This window comes from Phalaenopsis equestris, unplaced genomic scaffold (genome assembly GCF_001263595.1).
Source record: "Phalaenopsis equestris unplaced genomic scaffold, ASM126359v1 Scaffold233707, whole genome shotgun sequence".
NCBI lineage: Eukaryota > Viridiplantae > Streptophyta > Magnoliopsida > Asparagales > Orchidaceae > Phalaenopsis > Phalaenopsis equestris.
The window spans coordinates 56,829-78,395 of record NW_018251646.1 but is presented as its reverse complement, the minus strand read 5'-3'; the positions used below and the strand labels follow the sequence as shown (position 1 = coordinate 78,395).

At 32.3% G+C, this 21,567-nt stretch overlaps 1 protein-coding gene across 1 annotated transcript; it reads right to left on the bottom strand.

The window, feature by feature from the left end:
- Positions 1-3,053: 3,053 nt before the first annotated feature.
- LOC110038750 (CBL-interacting protein kinase 18-like) lies at positions 3,054-16,648 on the bottom strand. The gene is made up of 2 exons (XM_020743641.1): positions 16,463-16,648; positions 3,054-4,772 (listed from the first exon to the last, which is right to left on the bottom strand). Exon 2 carries the CDS (start codon positions 4,534-4,536, stop codon positions 3,193-3,195), a length of 1,344 nt encoding a protein of 447 aa, XP_020599300.1. The 5' UTR covers positions 4,537-4,772; positions 16,463-16,648; the 3' UTR covers positions 3,054-3,192.
- Between the last annotated feature and the right edge of the window lie 4,919 nt (positions 16,649-21,567).

The following is a 21,567-nucleotide window of genomic DNA, read 5'->3' as shown; positions in this document are numbered from 1 at the left end:
GGCTTAAAGCCGATCCCTGATGTAATCCAACAGAAATAGGAAAATATTTTGTCAATCCTCCTTCAGTTTGAACACAAGTAACAGCTCTAGTATACATATCTTTAATGACTTGAATATAAGTCATATCAACACATTTCTTCTCGAGAACTCTCCAAAGGATATCTCTTGGAACCTTATCGTAAGCTTTTTCTAAATCAATAAAAATCAAATGTAGATTCTCCTTATTATCTCTGAACTTCTCCATCAAACCTCTCAATAAATGTATAGCTTCCATAGTAGACATGCCCGGCATAAATCCAAATTGATTATGTGAAATTTTTGTGATATGTCTTAACCTATGTTCAATTACCCTCTCCCACAATTTTAAAGTATGACACATCAACTTAATTCCTCTATAATTTGCACACTCTTGTGCATCCCATTTATTCTAAAAAATGGGGACCAAAATACTCTTCCTCCACTCCTCAGGCATTTTCTTAGTTTTTAAAATAATATTAAAGAGTTTAGTAAGCCAAGAAACTCCCAAATCTCCTAAATATTTCCACACCTCAATTGGGATATCATCAGGTCCTACAGACTTTCCACCCTTTGTTTTCTTTAAAGCCTCCTCAACTTCTTTGATTCCTAATGCGGCGGTAAAAATGAAATGTTTGATTATTATTCATGATATTAAGGTCACTAAGGTTGATCATATTTTCAGAAACTTCATTAAAAAGTTTATCAAAGTAACTCACCCACCTATGTTGAATATCTTTTTCTAAGAAAAGTACTTTTTGATTTTCATCTTTAATACACTTTACTTGAGTTAAATCTTTACTTTTCTTTTCTCTTTGTTTGGCTAGTTTATACATATATTTTTCACCCTCCTTAGTATCTAATCTATTATAAAGATCAATAATAGCAGATTTTTTTGCGTCACAGATTGTTCTTTTAGATTCCCTACAGGCCGTTTGATATATTTCTTTAAGCTTTTACATTTAAACCAATTTTTATAACATAACCTCTTATATTTTATCTTCTCTTGCACAATATTATTCCACCACCAACAATTTTTATTTATAAAAACTTTTTCTTTTGATTCTCCAAGCACATCTTTTACTACTTGTTTAATAATGTTTGTTATTTTAGTTCATTAAACATTTGCTTCTTCATGAATATCCCAAATTTTAAAATCTTGAATTTTACTCATAAAAATAATTTTATTTATGGCTTTCAAGTTTCTCCATCTAATTTTATGATAATGAGTCCTAGTATTTATTATTTTACAACTCTTAATCTTAAAATCTAAAACTAATAAACGATGTTGGGTACTTAAATTTTCACTTGGAATGACTTTACAATTTTTTCAATCGCGACGATCTCTTCTTCTCATAAGAAAATATTTATTAGATCTACTCTTATAAGTAATAAGATGTTCATCTATTTTCTTGAATAAAGTATTAGTAATAACAATCATACGCTAAAACAAAATCTAAAATAGCTCTACCTTTTTTATTAGTTACTCCAAAATCATAGCCACCATGAATATTTCTGAAATCTTCTACCACTCTACCGACATGTCCATTTAAATCTGCTCCAATAAAAATTCTTTCTTCAAGAGGTATCATTTGTATTAAGTCTTCTAAGTCATTCCAAAATTTATCTTTATTTCTAGTGCGACTCTTACCATAATACCAAAGTTTAAAACATAAATTATCAATCTCCTTAGTCTTTTCTCCAACCCACTTAGTTTCTTGAATACATAACTCTTATCGATAATTACACCTACACCGTTTCTAGTGCGACTCTTACCATAATACCAAAGTTTAAAACATAAATTATCAATCTCCTTAGTCTTTTCTCCAACCCACTTAGTTTCTTGAATACATAACTCTTATCGATAATTACACCTACACCGTTTCTAGTGCGACTCTTACCATAATACCAAAGTTTAAAACCTAAATTATCAATCTCCTTAGCCGTTTCTTCAACCCACTTAGTTTCTTGAATACATAAGATATTAATTTTCCTATGAATCATAACATCAACTAATTCCATTAATTTACCATTGAGAGTACCTATATTCCAAGAACCTATCCTAATATTAGTTTCATTAGTTTCATGGACTAACTTCTTTACCCGCATTCGCCCTTAATGTGGGAACTCTTGCTTATTTAACACTACACTCGGGCGTCAGTGTAGCGGCCCTTGCACACTTTTCACTGTATTCAGGCTATACAGCGCGTCGCTTCCAGGAGACGCCCTAGCACTTACACAATGATCAAAATGATTCATGCCATAATTTTTTTTAGACAAGTTTTACGCTGGTTGTCGACTACCTAACGCAACCCTCCACTTTTCGCATCCGGGCTTGGGACCGACAACGACAGTGTTTCATATCGAGCGATTAGCTTTAGCAACATGAGCTCATTTAGATCAATTATCCCAGGAATTTTAATGCCCCCAGCTCAGGTTGTATTATTGGTTGTACAATAATACAACCAATAATAAAAATTTATTTATAACTAAAATATTTATAATTAGGATGCATAATAACAGTAATGCACGCGACTAAGGTCACTCGGAACGATAAAATATCCATTATGATATTCTATTATTAATATATATCATTTCATTTTACAATCAACATTGCACTAAACCAAACGTAGCACATCTAATAGATATTACTATTATTTTTATTATCTGAATAACACTATCACTAGATAATAACAGGCATACAAAGTAGTAATAATAATAATAATTTCGAACCTTAAGTTCAAAAATTCAGAAGGGCGAGTCACAAGAACCTCATGAAAACACCGTTTATCAGATTTTGTCCTCTCTAGAATTCATGCATCATGATGTTAAAGTTTTCATGATAAATTAAGAGTAAAGAATCCGAAAAAGTCTATTGGTTTTGCTCGCTTAAACATTGAAAACTGAACATAGATCCGTTGCATCTGAACTCACAAGCATCTTCGTTACATAAGAAAACATTCTGAATAATAATTAATATGAACAATTTAATACATGAACAAGATTAACTTCAAGATGCTGAAGAACAGGTCATGTAAGACAGACACAGAAGGTCAAAACCACTACAAAAAAAAAAAACAAAGAAAAAAAAGTAACAATTTAGAGCCCTTTTAAAAAAGAATGAAAATTGGCCTAATAGAATCTATCACTACCAGTGTTGCAGCAACTATATAGCCACTAAGCTGAGGCACCATCACCTTGCCATGCCCACACAATTTCCTTAAGGCCTGGTCTCATATCCTGCTTCCACAGCTTCTGATACTCATATGTATCACCATTGCTTTTACTAATCTCTACCAGATGAAACGAAGGAGTCACCTCAAAAACATTAGCATCAATGGCCAAAACTCCCTTTAAACCTTCTTTAGATCCTTCCATTTTCAAAACTCCTCCATCCTTCTTCTTAATCTTCAGCCTTAATTTCCTGGCAACTTCTTCAAGCTTTGAGATGATGGTCCATGCCGGCTTAGTGGATGTGAATCTTGCTTCCCTCTTGCAGTCAGCATCGCCAAACAAACCAGAAAGATTGAGTGCTGAAAAAGAAATGATGTCGAAAGCATTCAATTTTACGGGCTTCCCAATCTCTCTGTTCTCCATTACTTGATTTTCTTCTGCTGCAGTAAACTGAAAGGAATTGAAAGCTGCATTGACATCAAGCGGAACCAAGTCTCTTGCTTCTGTGTCTTTGTTCATCTGCTTTGCATCATACCCCTTTTTAAACCATGAATTTTCTTTTATTTTTTCAATTGAGACCCTGGTTTCTGCATTTGGATCAAGAATTTTTGTTATTAGCCTTCTAACATCTAGTGGAAACCAATTCGGGCATTTAAATTCGGCATTTCCTATCTTCCTGTACATCTCCATCAGGTTTGAATCATGAAAGGGGAGAAAACCAGCCATGAGAACAAACAAAATTACTCCACAAGACCAAATATCAGCCTTTGCACCATCATATCCTTTTCTATTAATTACCTCTGGAGCAACATATGCAGGAGTTCCACAGGCAGTGTGCAGCAAGCCATCTTGCCTCTTCGACTCTGCAAGGGCGCTTAGTCCGAAATCTGAAACTTTTAAGTTCTCATTTTCATCCAGGAGCAGGTTCTCAGGTTTCAAATCCCGGTGATAAACCCTTCTGCTGTGACAGAAATCTACAGCACTGATCAGCTGCTGAAAATACTTCCTAGCAACATCTTCCTTTAGCTTGCCTTTGGAAATCTTATGGAACAGCTCTTCGCCTCTAACATATTCAAGGACGAAATAGATCTTGGTTTTGCTTGCCATCACCTCATAAAGCTGAACAATATTTGGATGTCTTAGTAATCTCATAACTGAAATCTCTCGCTTTATCTGGTCTATGAGGCCTACCTTGAAGACCTTCTCTTTTTCGATCACCTTTATAGCAAAACTATGCGAAGTTCTGATATTTCTGCCATGGTAAACCTTAGCGAATGTTCCTTGCCCTAACAGTCTTCCTAATTCATACTTTTGCATAAGAACATGCCCATTATTGTCTGATACCATGTCTTCTATAATCTTCCTGAAAGAAAGAATGTTCTCTCCAACTTTGATCTTAAATTTCCGTAAAATGAGATTCTGAACTCAGAACACTTCAACCGTCATCACCAATGTCTTGCCCTAACACAACTGGATTTGAGTTTCTAAATTTACTTCGCGATTTTGAATTCAGGAAATGCTTTCAAGGGCTAGTTCTCCAATCTTATCGAACATTAATGGCAGAAGCCGATATGGAGGTACACCTGGATTCACCTCAGACAAGATTAGTGTGGTGCGGATGCACATCTTTCAGCAGTCATTAGAATTTTTTTTCCAAATTTTTTGCTCGCAAAAATATTTGGAAGAAAATTAGAAAAATCAACGGCTCCAATTTTAAATATTGATGAAACTGCATATGAAAACATGACATGGAATGGTGGAAGTGGAGAAACCTACAATGATCGAGCAAATCATACAAATGTACATTAGACCCCAAAATATGCTAGCGTTTTAATAGGCATCAATTGCTGAAGGATAGATGAGAGCGTGAAAGAGGTGGTTTACCACACCATCATTCATGGAAGGGAGGAGAATGGAGTGTATACGAAAAGGAGAAGAGGCAGAGGAGAGAGAGAGAGGAAGAGAGGTGGAAGGAGAGAGGAGGGAAGAGAGAATGGGAGTAAATTATGTTTTTTTTTTTTTTAATTTAAAGGTTTATTATTATAATTATTATTTTTTCGTGGGAATGTAATTTATTTCATAATTATTTATAATCAACATAATTCATGAAAAACATAAGTAATTAAATTTTGACTAAAATTTTAGTAATGATGGACCATAAGACTCTTGATTTGTCTTCAGAAGAGCTCGATATTAGAAATCTATATATTATACTTATTTTAAATAGATTTATGGGCTCTAAGACTGAACCTCACCAATTTTTTATCAGAATATCTAGATGTGAAATTCATTCATAAATCATTTGAACTAATAAGAAAATCAAGGAGAATTGAAAATCTATAACTATCATAAGTTTTACATCCAATTGAACCAATAATAGTTTGGCTTCTTTATTTTTATTAATAAATTAAGTTTCCCAAATAACAACACTAATTTGAAATATTATAATGAATTAAATCCTTCAAACATGCCAAATCCAAATTACAATAAATCAACTTTGATCATAAATTATATAAATTTGGCATTTTTTATGTTTCTAAACATCTCCATCAAGTTTGGATCATAGAAAGGAAAAAAAACTGATCAAGAGAACAAATAATATTACTCCACAAGATCATATATAAACTTCCACACCAATATATCCTTTTCTATTAATTACCTCTTATATTAAATTTAACTCTTACTAGGATAAGAATAAAATTAAATTGAATTTTGTTGGGATTGAATGGAATTATATTTGCTCTTAAATGTTTAGCTTTATTTTTATTACCAACAACAATAAAAACAACAAGCCTTTATCTCACTAAATGAGGTCAGCTACCTAAAACCTTTTTCTCCATTGTGTAGAGGGTCAAGTTTTTATTTAATTCTAATAAATTAAGATAATTTATTATTCAACATACCCAAGTTTTTTTAGGTCTACCTTAACCTTTCTGAATATATAAGTCAAATCTAAATATATACTCTCCTAACTATGTTATTAGATGGTTGACGTTTAATGTCATCAAACAATCTAAGGAGTCTCTCTCCAATCTAGTTTGACACTAAAGTTACTCCAACCATTTCATGGGCATATTCATTTCACATTTTGTCTCAATGTGTAAAGCCACCCATCCACTTTAGCATTCTCATCTCAGCAACACTAAACTTAATTCTATGCTTCTCCTTTAAGGGACTTATCCTACTTATTACCCTATTTCTATAAAAGAATCTATGATGTATTCATCTTTTATTTTTGGATGAATTCTACTTCATTGTGCCAAATTAAGTATGTTTAAATTCAAGATGTGTATAAAAAGTTCTTTGCCTAATTTTCCCTCCAACATTTTTCTTTGTTTTAAAGTGTGATTAATGGAATCTTCTTGTGAATTCCATAATCATATCTTCTTCCTATTGATCCTGCAACTCATCCAATTCATCCTAAAGCACAACTACATATCCCTTTTATCTCATTTAGTTGGTTCCTATCACTTCAATGCAATTGCACTTCACTATTCTCTCATTTGTGAATGCATTGTTCATGCTCTCCTTGCATTCAAATTCAACCCATGGGCTTGCCCTCCTTCGCAAATCACAAGAGACACTTGTGAAGAACTTACCTTCAACTTGTGTGTATTATTCACTGGCTTTTAGGGCCATTAATCACTAGACCTCAATTACTTATTAGGTTAACATAATTTTGCATTTTTTTTCATTGCATTTCCATCCTCCAAAAAACTTCTTCCTTTTTCCCTATCCAACAATGACACATAAAACATGTAATTCGTAGCACATATGAAACTTCAAACAACCTCTTCTACTCACAATTCAAATTCCTGCTCACAAAGGTCTTTGCTTGTTATCCTGAAATGATAACATCCTATTCATCTCCTACATGTTAGCTACATACATATGCACATCTTCCATTCTTATCTTTGCCTTATTTAGCTACTCCATCTACAATCATCAAAGTATTAGCATTGGCGTGTGCATGACAACACTCAACTCTGTCTCAATCTATTTGTAATCGACCATCATCACTAAGTGAATAAAGAATTTTTACCAACACATGGACCGTGGCTATTTGAAGCTTGACCCAAATGGCGAATGGTAATAATCTATGTTAATGTATAGATACATATATACCTATATAAAATTTTAAAACTATGCATGGACAACAAATGAATTATCTACTAAAATATATCTAACTGCAATCCCAAAAGTTACATTTTATGGTGAGATTTACATATAAGAGAATTAAGCACTATGCTAATGTTGTCTAGCTAATTAATACGATGATCATAATTGTGTTAGTTCATGGATACTTCTTGTCATTGAATTTGATGTTTACTGTGGAAAAAAATTGATTATTTTCAATACGACAAATACTAAAAACTACTTCAAATTCATTTGAGTACTTTATTACAATAGTGTTGGAACCTAGAGAAAGTTGGGCGAGACACTCACTACTCCTAAATTTTAACTAAACCCTTTAATATGTTAATCACACTAAAAATTATCCCCCCAAACTAAAACACATAATAATAATTAAAAAAATATTATATCTTAATTTAGAAACCAAATCTATAATAGTTTTAAAAGTATTAAGGAGAAAGAAGTTTTAAATTCAAATGCTTGTTACTCCAATATTTTTTATTTTTCCACTTTTCACATTACGTTTGTTCAACCACTACTTACTAGATTGCATTTACATATTACATCATTAGTGTCAGCAAACACATCACTGACTTTAGAATTAGTCCAAAATATTTTCAAAATATCTTCCCAAAATAATCAATGTAAAGAGTCAATCATCGACAGTTTGATTAATAATGAGATACTTATATAAGACTATTTAATATAACATAAAATCTTTATGTAAATTATAAATTGATTCTATAATTTAACAAAAATGAGCTTACACAACTTATACACAACCTATCTATCCTAGACAGGCTAGAAGGTTTATTCTGACTTATCAATATCGTGCTCATAACATATTGTTGATCAGAACTGTCCAAACCAATAGGTATACTAGTATATAAAAATTCATCCAAAGATATGCTACCACTAGTTTTGATTATAATATTTTCGGTCATCATTATGCCACTCAAAAGGTTGATACTCAAACTTGCAAAAAAAAGTCAAATTTTACTAAATGACACTGGAATATCAATATTTGTGATAATGACTAACATGAAACTACACCATCTATTTGATTTCTCTTAATATAAGTATGTGACTTGTCCTAACTTCCATTTGATTTCTTTTAGTCACAAAATCTTTTTACAAATTTTATATATCAAGATGGATACTTTTACAAGGTTCATAGAATTTTCATTTTCAAAACTAATCTTTATCATATTGTTTAGGAAATGCATGTTGGTGGCATAGCAAGCAATGTTGCCTAGCACAAATCATATATTTATTTGAATGTGAGCTTTACTGTCCTTTTATTAAGCTAATATACTATTAGAATTGTTAGTCAATGTTGAGCATATCAAATAGTAAGAAAATATAAAGCATGTTAGCAAGCACACTTTCCTTCATAACCCATTCAATCCCTGGTTTGAGTTGATTATGAATTTTTTACAGGTGATATTTATTTTAGTTAGTGGTAATGATAGTATAACGCTAGTGGTAGAGGATCTTCTAAAATAGCTTACTTCATTCCCATGCTTTAAGGAAAAAAATGCTAGGCAATATTTTTAAGTTCTCATTAACTTTTCATCCTAAAATTAGTGGCAAGTTTAGTGTAATATATAATTTTTTAAGATATCAATTAAAATACATAATTGTACAAAAATCTCTGTAATGGAGAAATCCATCTTCCTACAACTAAATATCCATGCAATAACAATGTATTGAAAACGATGGCAAGATAGAAACTATAATTTTTCAGAGACTAAAGTGTAAAAATTTATAGCTTTTGGATTTTCACCATTGCATACATATTCTAATTCTTTTTTATCATTTGTGTGGAAATATGAGAAGATCCTGAAGGAAATCTGAAAAGATCCTTGAGAAAATGGGAGAAGATCTTTGAGGATTTGATTGAAACAAATTAGGAAACTCTTGATTAGTTTATTCCCTTTCTATTCTATGTTATTTATTTTTTATTTCATAATTATTTTCTTTCTTAATTTTGGTTAGATATATTTGGTAAGTTTGTGAATTAGGAGGGATTGCTTTTACTATATATATGTACCCTATATGTGAATAAATTAAGGGAACAAGTCCTCACCATACCCATTTTCTACATGTAATTAGAGCTCTAATACATAACCTATCTATATCCTGATGATAAACCTCCTCCTTCATCTATAAATGCCCTTTGCTCGAGCTGAAAATATTTGCAGGTCACTTTCCCGACTCTTCCCTATAACATGAATCCCTCAATTGTTCCTGTCTTCTGCTGAAAATCTTACTGATAGCGTAAACTCCCTTTTGCAGGCCCTTCTCTGGTCAGAATTTCTCCTAGGCACTAACAACAAAGAATTAAGACTCCTTGCTCCAAACCAGAGATCATTTTGTCTCCCTTATGGAAATCATTTCCTCTTTCTCACGGATCATGTTCTTCTGTCCTGCACGAGAAGGTCATTTTGTCCCTCAAGTGTAAATCACTCTATCTTCCTAGAGGAAATCACGCTCCTTCTCTTTCTCTAGTTGATATTATTCCTCTTGGATCAGAACTTGTATTCCCAATGATGCAAAGAATAGGAACAGACACCAGAGGTCGCAAGCAGTAAGCAATGGCAGCAACACTAGCGTCAGTGAGCACCTCTCTCCATTATAGTCAACTAGAAATAGCTCTAAAGGCTCATAAGCTTGATAATCTAGTAAGAGATTAAGACTTCAATTTCTACTTCACATGTTAACTCTGAATGAAAGACCAGGGATTCTTTCCAGAAAAATCGTAATATTTATAACTTTATCATAAATCATAAACTCAATGACCATTACTGCCTTTAATGGTCATAATCCATGTTTATGGACATTTGTGGTAAAGAGAAAGAGGAACATCTCATAGGAGAAAGCATAGTTTTTGAGATAACTGACCCCAACCACCACACATAGATGAACAAGATCATATGGTTATTATGTTCTGGCTAGTCAATTCTATGACCACTAAAGTGGAAAAAAATTTTCTGCTTTACAAAACTGTCAAAGAATTCTGGAAGGTTGCAAGAGAAGAATATTCTAGCATTGAAAATACTACAGATTTATTGGAGACTAAAACTAGACTTGATGACCTTCGTTAAGGAGAGCTAAGTGTTACCCAATATCTTAACACCATGACAAAGTATTGGTTACAATTGGATGCGTTTGAGATATATACATGTAAATGTTCACATGTGTTGTAATGTTTAAATTCATTACAAAGAAGAAGAGAACCATCAAAATGCTAGTAGCACTAACTTAAAAATTGGATGAGGAGAAAGGGAGGATCATGGGAACAAAGACACACCCATCTACCAATGAAGCATTTACTGAAGTCAAGATATAAGAGAGAAGAATAAAGTTTACGCTGATTAGAAATGAGGGTTCCCAAGTACTTAAAAGCTCGGCCCTATACACTAAATATTCATTAAATGACTTGAAGAACAAGAGTAATCTTCCCACATGTGTCTTTTGTAAGAAGATTGGGCATATCAAAGACAAATGATGGAAAATTTATGGAAACCTGCTGATTGAAAACCTAGACATGAAAGAAAAGAACAAGATAATAAGGCTAATGAGGCTACCACATTCGAAAAGTCAGCCGAACCATTCACTAATGAGCAACTTGAAGTACAAAACTCCTTAGAGGTAATTTAGAGTGGCACACCATTCTCATGACACACTAAGGTAATATATTCTTTTCGCATTGCCAGTAATGAGATATTTATTACATGGATCAAAGATTCAAGAGCATCCAATCATATTACCAAAGAAATCAATGCTCTAGTCAACTATCAAAATGCCTCAATATTCAGATTGGCGTGACTTGCAAACAGATCACCTTCAAACATTGCTAAGAAAAAAAATGTGGAGCTCTCTTGTGATATCACTCTTTTCTTTTTTTGTATATGTTCCAAAATTGAACTACAATTTGATTTCAATCTGCAAGCCTATTCATGACATAAAATATATAATTAAATTCCTTGCAAACTCTTGTGAATTTCAAATGGTGGTGCTGACATATATCAAAGCTTATATCTACTCAAAGAAAGTCTCTTTCTAAACACAAAAATGATCCTATATTCCTATCCTCAAATTTTTTGAGTCCATGTCTGTTAATAATCAAGACTTGTTATGATATTTTTGCTCGAGTCATCGCAATTTTAATTATGTTGCTGAGTTGTATCTTCATTCGTTTATCGATAAGAAACCTAATTTTTCCAATGTGTGATTTGTCAACTTTAGCACATGAGAAACAATTATCCTTTGATTTAGTACAAAGCATCACACTCTTTTGCTAATATCCACGGTGATATTTGGGGAACATCAAAGGTGATAATCTTAAGTGGGGCCCGATGATTTGTCTCATTTATTAATGATCACACCATATCTGCTTTTGTATTCCTAATCAAGGAGAAATAAAAAATCACCCAAATCTTCTAAATCTTTTATGACATAATTAAAACTAAATTCCAATACAAGATTTAAATCCATAAAACTGATAATACAAAGAAATATTTTAGCTTCTTCATTACGTCATATCTTTCAAAAATGAAATTATCCACGTGAGTTCATATATTGATATCCCACAAAAAAAATAGGATAGATAAGAGAAATAATAAGTATCTTCTTGAGGTTTCATTCTCAATTATGATGTCTCGCCAAGTTTCAATATAATTTTGGGAGACGCGGTTCTTACTGCAACATACTTATCAATCATTTGCCTAGTCGAATAGCTAACATCAGAACAACCCTTCAAGTTTTGATAGTTACATATCCTCAAATCATAGATTTCTCATCTACTATACCACTAAAATCTTTGTGAACGTATCATCTGTTCTCGTCCACTCTCTAAATCATAAAAAACTTAACCATAATCTATCATGTATTTTTTTGGGCATGCCACAGAAAAAAAGGGGTATAAGTGCTAATAACTCTATGGATGTCACATTTTTTTTAAAAAAATCAATCCTTACTAGCCTAAAATATGATGATCAGGGGGAGAGTATAAATGAACATCAATTCTGTGATGCCCTTGATAAAACCTACACAGCGTCACTACCTACTCTGCCTAGCCCTCCTATCCTGGTTGAGGATGCCAACCAACCAACTTGAATTCCAAAGAAAAAAAAATCACATGTACATAAGGAGGAAGAAAAACCTTAACAGATCAAAGACAACTTGCAAGGACAAAATTGCTCAAAACAAAATGTGAGTCTGCATTCAATAAAATTTTAGGTAAGGAGAAGTCTAGTACTCATGAGTTATCTCATTTCGCTTCTGATGATGGTGACAAGAAAAGCTGCAATAGATATCTAATTCAGGAGTATCTTGCTTATGGGAAACTATATCATCCTGCAAAGCTTTTGTTTATAATCATGACATTATGAAGATTCCTTAATCCATTCATGAAGCCCTTGATAATCTAGAATGGAGGAAAATTTTTGAAGAGGAGATTCAAGTGGTAAAGCATAATGGTACAAGGATTCTTACTAAGCTCTGTAATCATAAGAAGTCATTTAATGCAAATGGGACTTCAACGTCAAATACAAATCTGATGGTGGTATTGAGAGATTCAAAGTTAAACTTGTTACAAAAAGTTTCACTCATGGTTTTATGGGATTGACAAACAATATCAAAGTTCTCCTTTCAGTAGCAGCGAGCAAGGAATGGTGGCTACATCAACTTGACATAAAAAACATCTTCTTAAATGAGGATCTAAAAGAAGAAGTGTATATAGAGATATAACCAGGATTTGAGAATGATTCTAATAGGCACCTAGTATGCAAACTATGGAAGTCTCTCTATGGGCTTAAAAAATTACCAAAAATGTGGTTTGAAAGGTTTGCTAAAACTATGAGACATAATGAGTATTCCCAAAGTAAAGCGGATCATACTTTGTTTTGTAAAACGCAACAAGAGAGGTATAATTTTTTCATTGATTATATATATGGATAATATGATTCTTACTAGTTATAATGAAAGAGAGATTCACAAGATCAAATAAGTGCTTACCACATAATTTGAATCAAGGAACTAGGAATCATGAGATGTTTTCTAAATATGGATGTAATAAGGTCTAAGAATGGCACATTATATCACAGAGGAAATACATCTTAAATTTATTAAAAGGTATGGAGATAATTAGATCTAAGTTTGTTAATACTCCAATAGATCCCAACCATAAGTCAAAAAGGAGAGGAGAAAGTTTCTCTGTGGATAAAAGAAGATATCAAAGATTGGTAAAAAAAAACTCATCTATATAAAACATATAATGTCATATATTGCATACTCGTTTAGTATTGTGAGTTAACAAATGAACAGCCCCAAAAAAGAGCAACTGGAGATGGTGTATAAAATTTTGAGGCTTCTTAAGAAAACTCCTGGTTATGGATTAATTTTTGAGAAAATTAGGAAGAGAGAGGTGGAAGTCTACACTAATGTTAGTTGGCCTAGGGAACTCACTAACAGAAGGTCTTCCACAAGTTACAGCTCCAATGTATGGAGAAATTGAGTGACATGGAGAAGTAAGAAGAAAGTAGTTGTTTCAAGAAGTACTGTGGAATTAGAGCATAAGAAATTAGCCTTAGGTATTTTGAAGGGAACTAGATTCAAAACTATTTAAGGAATTATAATGCACCTCCGTAAGCATGCACAAAGATTTTGTGATAGTCAAGTAGTTATCAACATTATCAAGAATCTTGTGCATCACGACAAAACTAAGCATATTGAAATTGATAGATATATTGTCTCTGAAAAAGAGATAATATAGGAATTATACAACTAAGCTACATCCCGACACACCAAAATGTTGTTGATGTCTTCATCAAAGCTCTTCCTTTAAATGCCTTCATAGAATTCAATATCAAGCTCAGTCTACAACATCTAAGATCCAACTTAAAGGAGAGTGAGGAAAACTGAGAAGATCCTTGAAGAAAAATGAGAAGATCTTTGAGAATTTGATTGAGGCAACTTAGGAAACTCTAGAATAATTTGTTTCCTTTCTAAGTTATATTATTTTATTTTTATTTCAGAATTATTTCTTTTCTTAATTTATATTAGATATATTTGGTAAGTTTGTAAATTAGAAGGGATTGTTTTCACTATATATTTGCACTCTATATGTGAAAAAATCAGGGCACTTATTCTTCTTCAAAGTTACTTCTACAATTTTCATAAATACTAGAAAGTAGATTGAAAAATGAAATGAACAATGAGAAATATTGTGATTTAAAAATATTAAGAAAACTTCTTAAGGGTAAAATGAGGCTGACTTGATTATTCATATACGTCTCAATTGTTTCACACAAATTTGATACAACATGCAAAGACTTTTGGTTCTTTCAAGGTTAGTAAGAAAACTAATTATAATAGTTCTTCAATAGATTTAACTCTTAATAATTTATTAGTCAAATTTCAACATTAAAAATGCTTCTTCTTATCTAGAAATAATAAACTTCAAGAATTGCACGTTGATTCTTTTACAAGAGAAATTCCAATGGCACATGTTGCTTCCACTAATTCAAGTATGCTAGTTTTCCCACCAATGTGGATGTTGAAAATATGATTTTGGATGAAGTGTTTAGGATAAATGTTGAGCACATGTATTTGGACAAATAAAGGAAAGACCAACTTCAAATGATAATGAATGATAAATAAGTAATAACAAAAGAATGCCTTCATAGGTAGGACGGTTACATCAATGCTAACCTTCTAGATAAGAGTTTTTTGAAACTATAAAGAATTTGATGTAATAGAAGCCTTCATACATTCCATATCAACTCATAAGGACATGCAATCAAAGTTCAATTATAATAACTTAAAGTAGATTAGAACCAATATGAATTGGGGTGGCCCTCAAGCCCTTTTTGATGCATTTCTATCAATTAGAAAAAAAAATTAATTTATTTTTATTTTTTTATATTTTATCTTATCATGGAAAATAAAAAAATTTAAGTTATAGTTAGTTGAGATTTAATAGGGTTAAAATTACAATTAAATGTTTGGTCATATCCTATGTAATTCTTGTTTTGTAAATAGAGATTTATTATAAAATTATTTTCATTGATTGAATTGAGTACTCTCTAGATCCAACTTATTTAATTGAATGTACATGTTCTATACACGAAATTATTTGCCTTATTCCCCTTCAACCAAAATATTGTCGCCTACTATCTTTGAATTCATTGGTCCAATATCTAACATGAAAGAAAATTTTAATCCAAAGACATAGGTACTTTAAGAACATTACAAATCAAGTATTTAAAAGTAAAATAAAAAAGGCAATTCATTCAAACAAAAGCAAAATATCAAAATTAGAGCATATTTTTGTGCTTGTCGATAGAAAACATGTTTTAGAGAAAGTCGTCTCATTTTTTCAATCAAATTTTGGTGAAAAAAAAAAAAAAAAAAACATTTTGGAGGTTGTTCTGTGAAAGTAAGTTATGTGAACATCAATGTTGAGTCGAACAATTTCCAATCAAATTATGATTTTGACAAATTATGTTGTCTTCAAAACATGTTTTCATGCTTAATGCAACCAAATGAGCCCTATGTTGCACCAAGAACCAGAAAGGTTAAGTAAAATTTATCGCAGAAATAGGAATATGCCAGAAATGTCATGTTAATTGCAAAATAAATGCAAAGCAACTTATAATTATTTTTTATTAAGAAATAGTGAGTGCCAAGACATAAATTTGATGTGGATGGGCTTCTCATCGAGTGCCATGGGAATAACTTTCAAGATCATTACCAACTATAATAATAACAAACTAAATGTTTGATTTCACAGCAATTATTTTACATCAAGCCTCGTTTTAAGATATTTGCTTCACAAATTAAAATTACTTCTCATCAAATTGAAATCAAACAATTACAGTTGATTAGAAAAAGCAATTTTTGACAAATCATAAACCCAAAACCACAAATAATAAGCCCAGCCATTAAAAAATCAGCACAAAACAAAAACAGGCATAAGATCTGACACAGATTTCATGCCAACGGAAATTAAAGGGCAACTTTCTTAACAAATAATCATTAAAACTTCTAAATGCAAGAAAGAAAACGAATAGAATCTATCTGACAAGAAATTGTAAAAGAGGAGCAGTGTCATACACAAAAATCAGGCATTTACCTTCTCAAATCGACGAATGTGAAGAAGAAACTCTGCCAAAATCAACTACAGACGTCGCCGGATTACCTACTGCGAAACTGGCTTCAAAGTGAGGAGACTTTACAAGGCTTGAGAGAAGAAAAGGAAACGGGTTAGCGTTTTATAGTAAGGACCTGAGAAAAACTTGGCATCCCAACCACGTCTCAGGACTTGGCCGAAATTTCGTTTGATGCCATCCGGAGCCGTTACACCAGCCTTCTTAAAATTACGACCGCAAGTCCGATGCATGAAGCGACCAATGAAACCCAGGGTGGGGCCCACCCAACTCCACAGGAAACACATGGCCACTTATAATTACTTTTTTTACTTGAATTTCTAAAGATAATTTTAATTTAAATAAACATTTATTTAGAAGTTTAATATTTTAGTATAAGAATAATAATGATGATAGTAAATAAACCAAATATATTATATTAAATAGGAGATTTATACCTATTTAATACCTGAACTTCCATAATTAATTTTATAATAAATTATTGTCTTATACGCATGAAAAGAAATATTTTACTATTAAAAAGTTATTAATAATGTTATGTGTGATGTGATGTTAAAACTTTTGGGGTTGTGGATATAAATTTGAAAATCTTTGGGTTCTATATGTAAAAACACAAGAATTGTGTATAAAGGCATCTAAAATTTAAATGGTGGTTTATTGATCTTTGGGGTTGTGGATATAAATTTGAAAATCTTTGGGCTCAATATGTAAAGGCATCTAAAATTTAAATGGTGGTTATTGACGGAATACAAGAGGGTGAATTAATGATGTATCACAATGATAGAATATACTTATGGGGGCATGCATGTGCTACACTCAAGTATACAATTGTCATAAATATTGAGCAATGATTCTATTCACAAATTTAATATACAAGGCATTAGATTAGACAATTGTGCTTGACATAGTCGACGCAACTGTTTTATTGTGCCAAGAAGAAATAGATAAAACTATTTATAAGAGTATTTTTTCAGTCCAAAACTCAATGTATAAAAATAGTCATATTATGATATTTTACTTGTTATCTTGAGTTTGCAATTCTCATTGTTTCAAAATCCTATCTTTTAAACGAACTAGCAAAAGAATTGAAAAACACAATTTAAGAAGCGCAGATATGGAATCCTATGCTGCGCTTATACGGCAAGAATGCCTAACATGTGCAAACGTGCTGCCGGCTGCCGCATCGCATCTGATCTTCATATGCAAGCGATTTCCTGGAACGCTCTCGTAATCGGCATGTACATTTTAATTCTAAATAAAGGTTAGTTAAATCTTTTTTATTATACAACACACACACACACCCCTGCGCAATCCATGACCTTTTGGTAGAGCAACCTTTTTGAAGGTTGTATGTCCCCTTAGGTCCAGGCTTCGAATCCTCTTCTGGTGCATTGTCTCCTTAAGGCAGGTGGTACTCGAATTTATTTGTACACCGCATTGGCTCTCAAACCTTACAGGAGTTAGCGTATTAAGGGTTGATCGGCGGTGCCACCCGTCGGACAATATTGTGTCCGCCCGTCGGGCAATATTGTTTTATATATATATATATATATATATATTGAAACACACACACACACACACACAACAATCCACAACAATAATAAGTCTTTATTTGACTAAGTGGAGTCGGCTACAAGAATCTTTTTTCGCCATTGAGTCCCATTAAGCGTCAAATATTCATTTAAGTCTAACACACTAAGAACATTTTGTATATAGTATGCCAAATTCTTTTTAGGTCTGCCTCTGTTTTTTTTTTTTTTAACATAAGCTAAATCCAAAACATTTACCCTCATAATCAAAATATTAGATGGTCGACGTTTAATGTGAACAAAACATCTAAGACGGCTTTCTCTAATATTGTTTGTCTCTACCGCTACACCAACCATTTCACTGATAGATTCGTTTCGCATTTTGACTCTAATTGTCAGGCCACTCATCCACGTAAGCATTCTCATCAAAGCAACACTTATATATATATATATATATATACATATATAGAGAGAGAGAGAGAGAGAGAGTAAGATACCACCTTATTTATGCATGGAAAGGGGCATTTCACTTTTACGAGTTAAATTGAAAATATTATTGTTATGGAATGAAACATTTGGCCGTTATAATTGTAAGAAAAGAAAAGTTTAGATGTTAGATAAGTAAATACATAAGAATTGTGTGGTATGTATGTAAAAGCCCCTACAATATAATATAATATAATAATTATGGAAGAATCACGCCAATATAAGGAGCAGGCAGGCCACCTTATGATTCAAGGGAGGGCCTTAATGAGCAAAGCATGAGAGCTAAAGTTCCCTTTTATTTATATTTATATTTATATTTTAAGATTAATGTCTTCGCCTGACTCATTAGTTGCTGCATTTGGTGTTAGTCCCTCGGATCGGAGGTTAGATCTATGCGTAGAATCAAATTGCACACCTGTCTGGAAGGGGAGTCCGCCCCTCGATCTGACTATGGGGTTGATCAGCGATCAACCTTTTTAATATATATATATATATATTAAGATTACATATTTTCAATTCCAATGTATGCTGAGTCAAATCTGTCGCCACTGATAAGTAAGTTAAAGTCGGCATTTGATTCCATGCCCACTCTAATCTCTTAATGTGCTGACCAGATCTGGAAAAAAAATATTTAGGTCTGTTTGCTTCACGTAATATATGATTCAATTTAACATTGAAGTAGTGCAAGAGCTTCTTAATCTTAGCCTGAATAATCAAATTCTGCCAATTACACAGATCACTACAGTTGCAACAACGAAATACGGAGAGGGAGTCCACTTCCACAATTAGATTCCTTAATTTCATTTCCTTTGCAATAAGTAAACAATAGAGAGCAGGAGCCATTTCAGCATATGAAGTGTTGAGACACTCACAGGAAGCAGAAAAGTAAGCAATGTTTTAGCTGCGCCCAAATAGCCAATAATAATTTACAAATGAAAAAAAAAGATGATTACAAGACGACTTCTCTTTTCTTTATAAATAAGCAAATAGAAGCATTACGCAGTCCCTTAAATTTAAGAATATCATTTATAGGTAGCAAATCATAATGTAATCTCCAAGCAAAAAGGGCTTGGGATGGTTTCATCATAGTATTCCATATAAAATTATCCAATTTAGAATCAGGAAAATGATGTAATCTTTCAACAATAGAAGCAACAAAAGAAAATTGTGTTGTTTGTTTAATTATGAGAACATTTGTGTGGGTTATACCAAAGCCCATAGCAGCAAAGTAAATGAACAAACTATCACTAGTAAACTTTGAAAGTTCTTGATTACTCCATGCCTCCATAGACTGGGAATCAGCCACACTAAGATCAATAGGATGAGCAACATCAGAGAATTGCAACAGAGGGCCCAAAAGGGTCTAATTTTAAAACCAAAGCTACTTTTATGTTCACCAATATCCCGTGTAACAAGTTCTTCTGCTTTATTTCTTAATTTCAAATACTTTTTCCAAATTAAAGAGTCCCCTAATTTGGGCGAAGTAAAAGGATGAGAATATTTAAAATATTTAAACCACATGAATTTAGCCCATAGCGCCAAATTAGACATGATTTTGATCCGAAGTTTATAGTAGTTAATTTGAATGGGTTGTTCCAAGGATCTGAAACCAATTCACACATATTTCATAGGTTTATAAAGATATTGCCAAGATTTTCTTTGAGTCGTTTTGTCATTCCCAACCTACAAGAATTTATTGAAATTATTTCAATTTTAAGTTGCATGCATTTAGTCCTTTTGGCCACTTGAAGTATATAAAGAAAAAGAGAATTCAAAACGGGTTGTAGGAGTGTGGTCAACCCCCCCTCAATCCCCTTCTTGATAAGATAGAATTCTCCCAGCTCGTTATTTTCTTTCTAATCTTATTAACAACTTTCCATAAAATCATACTCCTTTTCCCAAAGTAGAATGCCCAAATAGTGTATTGGTTTAACTGGTGCTTCTTCTCAAAATTAATGTGTTTAGGAAATACTAATCACATTTGGCTCTATTAAAGCTAATACCTGAGACTTGCTCAAAGTGAATAAAGATATTATAAAGATGTCTAACATTCCTTTTACCCAAATTACAAAAAATAATGATGTTATGAGCATAGGCCAAGTGAGAAATAAGTTCACTACCTCTGGCTTTATATGTACCACCGGGATGGTTAGTGAGATGTTGGTTTAGAAGAATGGATAAATAATCCATGGATAAAATGAAAACAATAGAAGAAAGGGGATCTTAGAATGCACATGTTATTTATCATTGTTAAGGAAGAATGGATAAATAATCCATGGATAAAATGAAAACGATAGAAGAAAGGGGATCCCCTACTTAAGCCCTCAGCAAGATTTAAAATGCACATGTTATTTATCATTGTTAAGAATAAAATAAAAATTGTTATCTTAGAGCATCCTTAATAACATATAGAAAACATCCTTGAAACCTTTAGCTTTACAAGAATAAACTTCCAACTAATGTCATCATAAGTTATCTGTAAATCAAGCTTCCAAGTACCATTACCCTCTCTGCATTTGCAATCCAAATCTTGCGAAAGATCTTGGGCTATCAGAATGCTATCAGTGATACACCTACCTACCAGTGATTAAGGCAGCATGTTGGGGACAAACCAACTCTTTAAGGTGCAATTGTAATCAGCTCACCAAAATTTTATTGATTACCTTATAAACAAAAGTAGTATGACAAATAGGCAAAAAATTCTCTCATTAATGCTTGAAATTTTCCTTAAGAATAAGAAATATGTTAACGCGCCTAAAATATTTGTGTGGCAAAACACCTTTCAAAAATAATTGAGTAGCACAAATGAAATTACTCAAAACGCTTTCACAAGCATTCAAGTAGAATTTGGATGTAAAATCATTAGGATCAGCGACTTTATTGTTGTTAATAGATGATAGAGCATGCCAAATTTCATTTTTCATCGAAAGACGACAAAAATTAGATTCTCTAGCCATGAAACTTCTAGGAATAAGATCAACGTATAGATTTTGAAAATCCACCTTAGTGTATCTCAATAGATCCTGAAAAATTCAACATCACTCTCTTTAATATAT

Coding starts and splice junctions, on each gene's coding strand:
- LOC110038750 (XM_020743641.1), bottom strand. CDS start 4,536: ATGGTATCAGACAATAATGGGCATGTTCTTATGCAAAAGTATGAATTA.